A 14,195-nucleotide genomic window follows, 5' to 3' on the forward strand; every position below is an offset into this window, starting at 1 on the left:
ATTGAGTTTGAAAGTTTTATAGGAACACAAATTATATTTTAATAAAAGTTCATTTTTAAAGTATAAGAACAATGTATATACATATTTTAATAATGACCATCCACTTTAACCAAATATTATCAGATTTTTTTCATATTTTATCAAATACTTTACATATACATTTAACAAATATTGACTATTTTACTTAATTTTTAGCATCATAATACGAAACTTCCTTTATTTCTCTTTAAGTGTCATATTTTCGGAAAGATATATTTTATTTATTTATAACATCAATTTCCAAATATTAATTAATTTATATAGTTAACATGAAAAAGAAGATAAAGAAACTAATAGTATCTGTAGTGAAAAAAAGTGAAAAAGAGAAAATTATTTACTTCAATAGATTTTTTGAATATAAATTAATTAATAAACTTTGAGGTATCAAAATAGATAAAATATTCTTGACAATCTAACTGTGAGTCTAAATTCTACGTTGGGTAAAAATAAAAAAGTAAAACAATATATAAAAGGTGAAAGACTTTATATAATTGGATTCAAATATTATTAGTGTTTGTATAATCTATATATAATCTTTTACTTAATAGATTCAACAATGATATAAATGATTGGATAGAAATGAAAAAAAATAGTAAAAAAGAAAGATTTTTTTAGTTATTTGATTAGAATGAAAATTTGTGTTATATTTCTAAAGAGAAGCAGCTTTAATAATATAATAACATAATAATAAAATAAAAAGAGGGACACTTGTAATATTTTGTTTGCTTTCTACATTGTAGGATGTAATAAAGAGGTGATGTTTGAATACAAGGTACTATACCACCCATGGTTTTAGAAAGCAAAAACCCTACCAATTTTATTTTAACTTATCACATTTTTCCTTTGACTAGTAAATTCAATGAATATTATTTTTCTAATAAACAATACAGTTCCAGGTATGACCCACATCCATTTTCTCTTTCAAATGCAACTTCCTGTGATCAGTTCTTCACGAAAAGGACAATTATAAAATTAATAAATAAATGTTTAGGGATAATGCATGAACATGATTATTATTATTATTATTATGTAAAGTAAAAGTTGGTGTCCTTTCCTGCAACCAAAGAACACCAACCACACGATTTCTCTAATGCGTCCAGAAAAGGTCGCTTGATCCTTTAACAAATCCTCGTTAATCACGTGTTTTCATTCTTTTTCTTCTAATTAGTAACTTAGCATTGCTAATCTACATATCAATTATAACTTTTAACATCTAAAAAAAAAAACACCATGCAATTTTCATATATGCAAAGCCAAAGACAGATTTTGATTATTTCTATGTTGAAGGAGTTTAGTAGTCAACGGCAAGAGAATGAAAAATCATGGTTACAAAATGGACCCTCTTGTGTCATCAAGGTATAATCGTTATATTGTGGAATCATGAGGGTGGTTACTTCAAGAAACTGCATAAATATGTCACAGCTGCAACACAAAATAATAATCTTCGTTTTCTACCCTCACACCTCTTTACTTTCTTCTTCTCATCTCTGTTCCTGTATGTACTTTTCAGTTCAGAGCCAGAGTTGAAAGACCTCAAGTTTGGATTTCAATCTGCAAAATCTGATGTATGCCCTTTATTGCTTTTCAAGATTTTCTGGTCTTTCTAGTCGCAAAAACTACTTTGATTGCGGTAGGAACAGAATTCAAGCAAAATTCTAAGCTGAAAAGTTGTCTCATCACATGTTTTTGTTTTTTTACTATTTCATTTTGAATTATTGGTAGCTAGAATTTCCCTTTGGAAGCATGATTTTTGACATAGCACCATGGCTTGAAAAGTTTTTTTTCGCTAGGAATAATTGATGATCATTTTCTTTATTCAGTGATTTTCAGGTGATTTGCAAAGATGAGTGTTATGTATAGTCCTGTTTTCAAGTACTCAGATGTAGAGCCTCAGCTAAGGAAAAACCAAGAAATGGATTCAAGTATTGGAAATCCACAACAACACTGTCACCAACCCAATTCTGGATTACTGAGGTACTGTTCTGCTCCAAGCTCATTGCTCACAAGCCTTGTTCACAACAACATTCTTGACTGTGTCAACGAGGAATCTTTCACGAGTGAGATTCAACAGCATTATGTTCCATCCACAAGTTCAGAAATGGACACCATGTTGTCGAAATTGCTGCCATCCAACGATGGATGGAACAATTCAGAAGCTTTGCAAGAATTTGGAAGCAAGCCTGTGAAGCAGGAAATAGGGGAATCTGTTCCACAAGGACCACCACCACAACAACAGAATGAATATTCTTATGGTGGCTCTCATTTAATTTACCAGTCACAGGAAATTCAAGGCTTGCCAAATGGTTCTTCCAGTGCTTCTGGCAATGCTTTTGGTGGCTCTTTTGATGTGGTGAACACCATGGCCTCTGAGAATCCTCTTCAATCTAAAATGGGTGCCAGGAATTGCTCCAATCTCTTCAGGCAAAAGAGCTCCCCTGCTGGATTTTTCTCCATTGAAAATGGTATGCATTTTCTCTTGTTTTCTACTGTTTCTGTTATAGTCTACGCTTTTCCTTTTTTCCTTTGGTTTACTAATTTTTCTCATGTATGTAAAAAACATAGTATGGCTAAAATTGAAGCATTTTTATCATATCCAGTCATTCTAAAAATCTACATCATATATTGTCGAAATGTTCAGAATTAACTAAACCTTGCAAAATATACTTACTGCTAAATCAGATCCCTCTTTCCTTATTGGGAGTTAGTTCTTTATGTTATTCTTGCAGAGAATGGAAACCAGATTTAGATGAGAGATAAAAAGGTAGGAATATGTGAGAAGTTAACTTAATCATAGAATCAAATCAAACAGCCAAGAAGAGTTTGAAGTAAATCATTATGTACGGTTTTACTGTAAAAAGTAACTTCTCTTACCTCATAAATATGTTCCATGTATACAGATATATGCATAAACAGTTGCATGATAGTAAACAAAACATTAGTTTTAGTGTTATAGATTATGAATACTTTTCTATTTCTTGTAGATCTTGCAGCATTGAGAGAAGTAGATGCCTTTAAAGCCAATGATGTTTCAAATAGACAGGCTACTACATCAACTAGTGGCTATAGTGGTTCTCTTGCTTTCTCATCCAGGCCATCTTCATGCCTGAAAAAGATGCCACAAATTGCTGAAAATGAAAATGAAAATTGTGACCAAAGTAGGATCCTAGTTAATGAAGATGGTAACTCAAAGTTCTACATACCTAGCTTCACCACTGAAATCTGGGAAAGTTCTTCGTTCAATGCCCCCAAAACAGAAAGTGATGATGAAATCATGTTTTCCACCTCAAATGCTTTGGAATCTCAGGTGCATAACAAAGTTTGTGAATTTACATTCAACCAATTGAACTTTGAACTTTTTTCCACTGTTCATCACTGAATATCATCATCATCATCATCAGGAATCAGATTTTGGCTATCAAAATCTTGGTCTGACCCACCATTTGAGCCTACCTAGCTCTTCTACAAAGATGTCATCCATAGAGAAGTTTCTTGAAGTTCAAGGTTCAATTCCTTGTAAAATTCGAGCCAAAAGAGGCTTTGCCACTCACCCAAGAAGCATTGCAGAGAGGGTAAAAGATTCTATGACTTCTGGCAATTATAAATGTCTTCTCAGTTTGTCACTTTTCATATTAACAAGACCATGCAGCTTACCCTTTCTTGTTTGTTATCCTCAAAGGTAAGAAGAACAAGAATCAGTGAAAGAATCAAGAAATTGCAAGACCTTTTCCCAAAATCAGAAAAGGTAATTTAACTCTCACAAGAACATCACATATTCATATTCATTTTATTCACTTCCTCTTTGAGAATTGATGTTAACTTAACAGTTCTTTCACATGGCAGCAAACAAGCACAGCAGATATGTTGGATTTGGCAGTTGAGTACATTAAGGACCTTCGGCAACAAGTTAAGGTACTATAGAATTACAAATCTTTCCACAAATCTTTCCAAAAACTCCACCAAACTCATTTTCTAACTAAATTTCATTCTCCTTATGCAGGTACTCTCAGATTGTAAAGCAAAATGCAAATGTAGTAGTAATGAGAGCCATTGCACTAGAACTTGTGCCTGATATATTTACATGTAGATAGCAATGTTATGGAGAATTTTTTAGTGTGCCAAAGTTAGCCATTGTAATTATATAAAATAATGCTGAGATTTGCCTGGTTTAAGTTTAGATCCAGGTCAATATTTTTCACTTTTGATTTATAGTTTGATTTAGAGCCATAAAGTCCTACAGCATGTTTGGCAGAAATCTTGCAGCTCTTCATTTTTACCTGTAAAATGTTTTATTGGATTACTGATCTGAGTTACTTGATGTAGCACAAACTTCAGTATAATGTTAATACTGAATTTTTATGTGGAGATTGCTTTTGAAACTAGAAATTATGATCTTCGATTCAGCTTCAAATATTCCTAGAATATTGATGCACTGCCAACTTCTCCTCTCCATTTTGCTCATAAAGTGGCAAGCTAAGTACAATCTAAATCTTAGATATATGAACAACAAAATTGTCCGAATACACAATCCATTCATAACATATAAAACTTCAAACTTAATGGTATGCTTGAACAACTTCTCCAAACACTTTTAAGAAAATAATAATAATAGTACACTAATGGATGTACTATTGGGCTTATCAGATGATGCCCAAAAAAATGAAGAGAATCTCGACTTAATGGTATCAGCCTAATACACCTAGTTGCTAAATCAAACTCAAATTAGGTATTATGTTGACAACTCTATTAAGCAGATGAGTCATGATGACTAAACTCATATATGAGATTACACACCTCTTCTTCTAGGAGATTTAAAGTTTACAATTTATGAATCAACTATGTGACACTGAACCTCCTTTCTACTTAACAAGTGATATTAGACCCTGACTATCTTAGACAAGTATAATATGGTTCATGACTTGAAAGTTTTCAGATTCTAGGTAAGTGTGTTTTGTCAAGATGAACAACGATACGAGGACAAGTACTTGAATGCTTCTCTTGGATAGGAAGTATACCAATATGAAAAGAACTTACATTGGATAAAAATGAGAAAGTGGAGCATCATATAAAGATGAAGACACATTAATCCATTGTCTTAAAATTTTATGTTAAGAGTATGAATCTATTTGTGATTAAACTCAAGTCTCATTGTAATTGTGTTTTCCTAAAGAGTCTTCTCCTTAATAAACCTAACACCTCTAACCAAAAACCTTAAAATATTAGATTTATAAGTCTTTCTCCTTATTTATTTATATATATATATATATATATATATATATATATATTATTCCATTCATCTTCATCCAATTTGAGACTCTCAATTCTATAATTAAATTCTTCACAAAAACAAGATACAAAGAAAAAAACTTTCACGTTATATACACGAATTTGCTTACAAAATTCAGTTTATAGAACCTTCTAATCAATAAAAGTTTCTTTCTTCAATCTTGTGTTTTTATGTTATTGTCATGTGAATCCAACATTATTTAATCATTTATTACGTAACAAGAATAATTCATCTTAAGTACTTAAATAAATAAAAAAAAAACATCTTAAATGTTGAAAATTTTACATCAACTAGACATAAGACCAAATTATAATATACTCACCTTACAAGCCGGTTTAAACAAAAAGATACCGGTTTAAACAAAAAGATAAGTAGTAGAAACCAATAAAACTAAAATATTTTTTTAATATTTCGATTTAAACTTTTAGTTTATGCATAAGGTCATCTTAATTTTTTTTTTCAAAATATTAGAATCCAAATATTCTAAGATATTACCAACAAAAATGTTCATAATTATTATTTCAATTTCCACTTTCTTTGATTTGTCAAATTAATAAGAATATTGTAAGAATTTTATTTTCACGTAAACTATTTATTAATTATTATAAATATATTTTCAAAATAATTATTATAAAAAGAAAAAACTTATCTTACTTAGCAATTTATAATCGGAGAACTGTATTACAGTGTATTTTAAATTAAATTGTAAAACATTTGGAAAAGCCGTCACAATAGTTTCCTACAACCTGAATTCAGAAAAAGAAGAAGGTTATTTTCGTGAATTAAAATTTTGAACAATGATATAACATAATGTTAAAAGTATTTAAAATATTTGTATCCTTATCCAATTATAAGAAAAAGAAAAAAAAAATAGAATTGAAGCTCATCTAAAGGGAGATAATCTAACATTTATGTAAGAGAAAGTTTGAGAGAGATCTGCATAAATATTTTTGTAATTATAGTAATAATATAAAAGGGTAAAAGAATGAGATTGTTTTTTATGTTTAATTATGGTAATTTTCTTAACATTGCTTTATATTTTTTTAGAATGGAAAGTTTTAATGTTAGATTGGTGAGTTAAAGTTAAGGATGAAAATAAGTAAAGTTATTGAGTGAATAGATTCTATAGCCTAAATGCTTACATCAAACAAAAGACAAAGCAGACTTTTTCCAGAAGCAGAAGGTCAAGACTTCTATCCAATTTTTAAGGTAAACTATAAATGCTTTTAAAAGTTTTTAAAGTATATTAAATGATCTACTTAAATAGACATAAATAATGATAATAATAAATTATTATTATTATTATTATTATATTTATTATTTTTTATTTTAGTTCTTGAATACTGTCAAATTGTATCGAATATAGTGCTTAGCATATGCTCAAACATGCAATATCAACCTTCCCTTGAAGAGTTACACCACATACAATCAGAAACATACTAAAAACTTAAGAAACATAAATAAATACGTATTATAAGCAAGAATTGAATCTCTTCATGAGATGCTATTTCCATGATAAATTTTGAATTAATGTTTCCAATAAAAAATTAAGTATAGAATAAAAACAACAATAGAACAAGGAAATTTAAGCAAGGATAAGAAACAACAATGTATAAAGAATATAACACATACTTACTCAATGTTTATTTAAGATAACCTTCAAATGTTAAATCTCCACTTGACTTTTGGAAAGAAGTTTAGATTCATCTTAAATTGAATTTTATGCTTTGTGAGAGAAATTTTCTCTACGTTCTTAGATAGAAATTTTGATTATTTCAAATTTCAATTCATAGTATTTAAAAATCTTATTTATAATATTATACAAGATGGGGTTTGTTGGGGGAGAAAAAGTTTGCTAAGGAAAAACGTAATTGTTAAACTAGATGTTATGGTGAAAATATGAAGTTTCATTGGTGTTTATTAGGTAGTTAAAGGAAGAATGATTTTACTTGTTAGAAAATATTGAAACATGAAATGGAATAATATAAAATTGTGTGAATTGAATAAATATGGTTATTTTTAGAAATACCATATTAGAAAATAGTTTGTATTGAGTAGGGATCTCAATATTCAATGTTAAAGTGATCTTAATTTTAATAAGTTCATAAACTTACTTAGAAAATGAAGTTTAAATAATGATAGTTGAAAAAGGTTTCTATAGCGATGTGATGTGAAGGAACATCAATCTGATTATGATATATTGAATTAACTATGAGAGATTGTAGACTAAACAGAATCAACATCGATTAGTATTTTATAAAGTTTATTATAGGTGTATGACTTCATAAGTATTTTATTCAATACATGTATATTTTAGAATATTAAATTTATATTATGCTTGTGGTTTATAAAATTCTATACTGAGATTTAATTTTATGATTTTGCATATGGATGCTTGAAATGTGAATTGCTTAGGAATGAAAATTGTTAAATTTCACTAACTTATACTTTTTATGATGTTTGTTATGTTTTCTTCTACTATAATTGCATGATAAGCATAAGCACATTATTGTAGTAAGATTATTAGACTTTTAGGAGAATAATTCTTAACTATATAACTATATGTTTTTTTTTATAACGTAGATCTATTTTGACATGGTCCAAATTTATATAATAGGTTTTTTTTTTTAAAAAAAAAGCTTTGATCTATTTTTTATAACGTATATATATGAGTTAACAATGATTTTAATCCCTAAATTTTATTGAGAATTAAAATTTGTTCATATTTAAAATTATAATACATTTTGGTCATCAAATTTTAAAAGAGAATATATATAATCATCTTAACTCAATTATGTTAAAAAAAAATTATTGTCAAACACATTTTCCAAGAAGGAACGTGTCAAATAAAGTAAACAACTTCAATAATAGCATAAAATGTATTTGACATGTCAAAAAAATTGACATAATTAAATTAAAAAAAACTATATTAATTCACTTTTAAAATTTGAGGATCAAAATATATCAAAATTTTATAGAAGAACAAATTGTAATTTTGCATCAAAGTTTAGAGAATAAAAATCTAATTATTCGTATTACATAAAAATATAGATAAAAACCTATATTTGTTTATTTTGTTTAAATTTCTTGATATTAGAATCAAATGATAAAATTTGTAATTTTATCCTATTATTGAGTTGTTACATTATATTTGGTATTAATACAAGTCCTTTGTTTCATCTCATTTCTCCTGCACGAACTCCACCTCATGTTCCATGCCAAAACGTTGTCGCTTTTCCATTCCTCACCTTATTTCTGTTTATATTTCGAAATGTATAATCTGTAATAGAATCTGTTTATATTTCGAAATATTTTCAAATATATAAACTATAATACATATTTATATTTTAGATTATATGAATCGTAATATAAATTTAGATTACATATTATATAATCTAAAATACAATCTACATTTTTTTACTGCTATCACTTAAACCTTGATGTTCAGTATTTTTATTAATAATCTAAGAATAGTCATTGAATAGTATATTGAATCTGAGACCCAATTGCACTAAAATTATAAAATAAGACTATTATTAATAATTAGTTATAATCTAATTTACTTCATTATTTTACTAACTAAATATGTATATTTGAAATATCAAATTATTCAATTCTTTAAATATTAAATAATAATAATATCTTCTACGTTTTTAAAGAATCAGTCTAGAAATGTTTTAAAATAATAAATTTTAAGAAAAAAAAATTAAAAACTTATACCCAACTTTATTGAACCGGATCTAATAAAAAAAATCTAAATTTAAATTAACCCATTTTTTTTTATTAAATTATATGTGCATTTAATATTTGATTGATATTTTAAAAGATTTAATTATAACACATAATTACATTATAAATAAATGCGTTTTCATAATGCAATATTGTATAAATACATTTGTTAAAGATAAGTGGCTTTTAAATGTAATATCTTAGCTTGATTATCTTGATAAATATGTGCTTTTAATATTTAATATTTGATTGATATTTTAAAAGATTTTATTAAAACATATAATTACATTATAAATAAATGTGTTTTCAGACTGCAATATTATATAAATCTACTAATATTTGACTTATATACTTTAGGAGATTTTTTTATTTAAATGCATAATCACATCTAAATACATTTGTGAAAGATAAGTGGCTTTTAAATGAATATCTTAGCTTGATTATCTTGATAGATATGCGCTTTTAATATTTGATTGATACTTTAAAAAATTATCTTTAGAAAAAAAATACATAATTAATCACATTTTAATAAATTTGCAACTGATATGTGTTATTTTGATAAATATGTGTTTCTAATATTTTATTGATACTTTAAAGGATTTTTTTTAATCTACATAATTCTAAAAAAATTTGCAATGCATTACTGTTTTTAGCATGTAATATTTTATCTTGATTTTAATATATTATTGATAATTTAAAAGATATCAGTATTGATAATTTAAAAGATATCAGTTTGTAATATATATATATATATATATATATATATATATATATATATATATATATATATATATATATATATATATATATATATATTAAGGGTTTGCTATTATGCATGTTAATATGGCTTCAAAAGTTTCAGAAAGTGGTGAGAAGAAGATGAAGGGTAGTTGGTCTGATATGGAAAAGAAGATTATTGTTGAAGAATTCTCCAAAGATGGATTAGAAATACTTGAGCTTCTTGTGATTATGCAAGGAGAAAAAGATCCTCAAAAATGGCATGAAAATATTTTTGGCAACAAAAGACGCAAGAAATCCCAAAACTTTAATGAAGGGTCATCAAAATCATCAACATTTGAAGATGGTAAAGTTGTTAAAAATCATGATTCTTTGACAATTCCACACCAAAAAGATCAATTATCAATAGGAGTTTCATCACTAAAGGTACGTTTCTCTTTACGAAAACCTCTCATTAGTTCTTTGCAAGAACATCTCACTAGTTCTTCACAGGAACATCTCACTAGTTCTTCACAAGGAACTTCTTCACAAGAACATCTTCCTAGTGATGATCATGATCCTTCTTATTTGACATTTATGGAGAATTTTAGAGAGTATATCTTTCAACATGATGAACCTCTTNAGAAACAACTNACACCNAGNGATGTCAATGTTAATNTNAATAGACTTCTTCTCAACAAAAAACATGTTGAAAAATCCTTTTTACCATTCTTAAGAAATGATGAAGATATTGAGAAAGGAATTGAAGTTTGTGTTTATGATATTCGGAAGAATAGTTACACTCTGACATTCAAGAAGTGGACAAATAAGTACTATGTGTTGAGTGGTGGATGGAAAGATTTCTTTCGAGTTCATAAACTCGAGAAGGATGATACAATCAAAGTATGGATGTTTCGTCATTCAAGTCATAACAAGTTATGTTTTGCTATATATTACAAGAAGATTGAAAGTTGACAAGATAGATACAAATTCATTTAAATCTTCATCAACTTATCATGTTTGACTTAAGGAAAGACTTTAGATTATTTGTGACATTTTACATTTGTGACATTGTTATTATTATTATCATTGTTCATAAATGTGAATTTCTATCTTCTATCTCACTATCTCCTTTTAAATGAGTTAAATTTAATATCTATATTAATATTGAGTTTATACATTTTTTAAATAAAATATATGTATTATTATAAAATATGAAACATAATAAAGTTATCTTTATGTACAGACAAGGGGAAATGTACCTTTATATATTTTTTTTCAATTCTTTTCTTCAAATAATTTCTTATCGGAAACCATAACTATATTTTTTTTCTTCTCAGTTTTTTTATTTATTTTGACATTATCGAGTTTGTGAGAAGAATGTGTATTAAACATTTCATTTTCTTCCAATTGCAATTCAATGTTGCTTCATGCACAGTGCTGGATCCTTATATTTATTTTTGACTTTTCATCCATAATTAATCACTTATGATAAAGTATCAAAGTATGTAAAAAAAAGTGAAGAAAAATGTTAAATTTTAAGCTTTTCCAATCATAATTGTTATATAATTAAAAGTTATTTGACTCCGAAATAATTATATTAACACATTTATTTATATATTAACAACGGATAACAATAATCCAATTCAAGTTACAAACAAATAGACGATTAACATTAAGTACTTAAAAATTCAAATTAAAACAGTAATTATCCATTAAATCCTTACAAAATTCACAAGAATGGTAGAAAGAAAAAGTTTCTTCCGAGAATCTAAAGTTGGAAATTTGTGTTTTTCATAAAACATTGATTCAAGAAACAAGTTTTGTATGAAGCACTTGAAAAGAAATTATCTAAGAAATTGTATTTGCATTGGTGAAATGTTTAACATAAACGTAACAGGTACAAAGTCACATTTGACATAGTTCTCTTAATTCCATGTCTTTGAACAAATGAAAATGATAAAAAGTAAATTAAGGATCATGCAATTCACAGAAAGAATTGCCATCATATTATTAAAGATGATAATGTCATACAAAAGTTGCAGCAAAATTTTCTACACCGTAGATTATGCATTTAATTTGCCTTAAACCAGCAGTAAATTAAATTTGTCATGGATACATGATATCATTATCAAAATGATAGTTCTTACCCTGCATCCCGGAATATAAAGTTTATTGAAAAATCATCAGCAATCGCCCAGAACAAAAAATTAACAATGTACTTGATCACAATCACATTCATTCCGGAGGTCTAAATCTACCAAACCTAAGGAGCAAAGGCCAAAAAAACAAAATTACTTCTGATCGCTACAGCACTCTTCAGAAAAAAAAAGCTGAGCAAAGTACCTGGTTAACCCAACCATCTCAAAGAATATTGATCTGAAATAAATCTACCACTGCCAACTACCAGAGCTTACAAGTTCAAAATTTCAAGCTCCAGCTTTTGGTTTTGCCTTCTGTTTCTTGGCGTCCAAGGATGACAATCCCTTGCCTAATCCAACAGGAGCCTGCTCATGCACAGGTACTGTTTGGCCTTTGTTGACATCAGTTGAATCACTTGGATCAATGCCATTTGTGTCCTCCTTTGCTCCATCTGCATTCCCATTATTCACTGTGTCTGGAGTTGCACCTGAGTTTATGATATTCAGAAGTTGGGTAAGGGGTGGCAAGGCTTGGACCGGTACACCATGGGGACGCACTAAAAGGCCCCTTGCTGCAGCTTTCTTCCTGACTTCAGCAGCTGCACGTGCAGCCCTTTCATCAATTCCTCTTCCTCTGGGGAGGGCCTCACCCATTATTGCAGCATTCAGGGATTTGTTTGCAGATACACTTGAACTTCCAGATCCCCCAGCAACTGCAGCAGCTTGGAATGCATGAATCAAATCAGGGTGTGCCTGTCACAGTACAAATCCTTTTTCAATAATTGGAATCACAGCACTATATCAAAGAAATATATAAATAAAAATCCAATCTCAACAAATGTAATAATCTCTTGCATGTTAGTAAAAGCTTCTATGAAAACTAAGATTTTGCAGACACTTAAGATATTAAAAAAATGTTGTATACCAAAGGGTAGCCTGAAAAAACAATATACTCTCAGGGTATTAGACATATATACTATCTGATTATATTGCATAAAAAAAATAATGCAATGTACCTTCAGGATATCAATAGCCTTCTGAGCCGAAGCTGCATTCAGAGCTTGACCCTTTTGCTTTTGGGCATTCATCTGTTAAGACAAGTGAAAATGTAACACTAAGACTGCCATCAAAACACAACCATTTGCTAATACGGAAATGGAGACTATCTAACAAGGTAATTTAACCTGTCTGCATTTCTACACAAAAATATAGGAATGCCAATATATACATAATGATCTTGACTAGTCTGGTAACATTCATAAGCACCTCAACCCATCTATTCTAGAAGTCCACTTCTCTCCCACCTGGTCCCAGCTGAGTTTTCCTGCCATCAATCATGCTCATTTCCAAAGATCTCTATCTTACCCACTCAAAACCAAAATGCTGAATTTTCTCCTTATTAGCTACTTCGCTGTGAGAAAATTATCTAATTCTAATTCCCCTTATTACAAAACAATTAGTCTCCAAATCTTTCTTTGGAAATACATATGGAAGTTAAGCGAGCAAATTGATGCCATGTGGGAATGTATAATTCCATTAGTAATGAAGGTAGCGTACAGATACCTGCAGTTCTCGCATCTTGAAAGTGTTCATCCAATTCTGTGAATCTCGTGTCCTTGAATCATCTTCACCAAGTTGTTTGACAAGTATATCATACGTTTTCCTCTCATGCTGTCAAACCAAATGCCAAAATTAGTTATCCACTCACCGTTGTGCCAACTTTAACACCCCAGAACACGTACCTGATGAGAGAGCTTGAAAGCACCCATACAATTAAATGCAATGGCAAGAGCATGATAACAAACAGCAGTTTGGATGTGCTCCTCGCCAAGAAGCCTTTCATTCTTCTTTAAAGCTTCTTGCAGATAACGAAGAGCTGTGTTCATCTTTCCTATATCCTGATACATCATTGCAACATTGATAAATGTTGCTGCAACATCAGGATGATCTGGCCCTGATGACAAACTTAATAATAGCAAAGCACGGGACATATGGCGAAGGGCAAGTTCTGTCTGGTTAAGTCCGTGGTAAAACAGAGCCATATTTCCATAACTGCAACAGGTCAACATGAAACAAAAAAAGGTTCAATACATAAAAAAAATAACCTGAACTTGTTCAACAGTGTCTGTCCAAAACCATGCATGCATCTCAAAATTTTCTATATATGGGTATCCCAGTTTATTTTTTGGCCCAACGTGATTTTTAACATTCCACTATACAACCCTAAGATATTATGGGAAAGAACAAAGAAGATCAATAGAAAAGGGAATGCCTGTGAGCAGTGT

At 28.9% G+C, this 14,195-nt stretch overlaps 2 protein-coding genes across 3 annotated transcripts in view; one reads left to right on the plus strand and one right to left on the minus strand.

Moving 5' to 3' along the window:
* The first annotated feature begins 1,453 nt into the window (after positions 1-1,453).
* LOC106762847 (transcription factor bHLH130) lies at positions 1,454-4,444 on the plus strand. 2 transcript variants are annotated; one of them, XM_014646937.2, is made up of 7 exons: positions 1,454-1,604; positions 1,870-2,501; positions 3,021-3,343; positions 3,438-3,608; positions 3,716-3,781; positions 3,880-3,948; positions 4,037-4,444. In XM_014646937.2, exons 2-7 carry the CDS (start codon positions 1,883-1,885, stop codon positions 4,106-4,108), a joined length of 1,320 nt encoding a protein of 439 aa, XP_014502423.1. In that variant the 5' UTR covers positions 1,454-1,604; positions 1,870-1,882; the 3' UTR covers positions 4,109-4,444. The 2 variants fall into 2 exon arrangements, with proteins under 2 accessions (XP_014502423.1, XP_014502421.1); XM_014646935.2 differs by having other exon boundaries at positions 1,456-1,604; positions 1,860-2,501.
* Positions 4,445-11,755: 7,311 nt separating this feature from the next.
* The window catches only part of LOC106760553 (clustered mitochondria protein), a 16,426-nt gene continuing 13,986 nt past the window's right edge, over positions 11,756-14,195 (minus strand). Inside the window, exons 21-24 of the mRNA XM_022780253.1 lie at positions 13,653-13,994; positions 13,474-13,581; positions 12,927-12,998; positions 11,756-12,663 (exon numbers count right to left, since the gene is read on the minus strand). Coding sequence (XP_022635974.1) covers positions 12,199-12,663; positions 12,927-12,998; positions 13,474-13,581; positions 13,653-13,994 — 987 coding nt within the window. The 3' untranslated portion in view covers positions 11,756-12,198. The remainder of the gene's footprint in view (positions 12,664-12,926; positions 12,999-13,473; positions 13,582-13,652; positions 13,995-14,195) is intronic.

This window comes from Vigna radiata, chromosome 5, assembly GCF_000741045.1.
Source record: "Vigna radiata var. radiata cultivar VC1973A chromosome 5, Vradiata_ver6, whole genome shotgun sequence".
NCBI classification, from domain to species: Eukaryota; Viridiplantae; Streptophyta; class Magnoliopsida; order Fabales; family Fabaceae; genus Vigna; species Vigna radiata.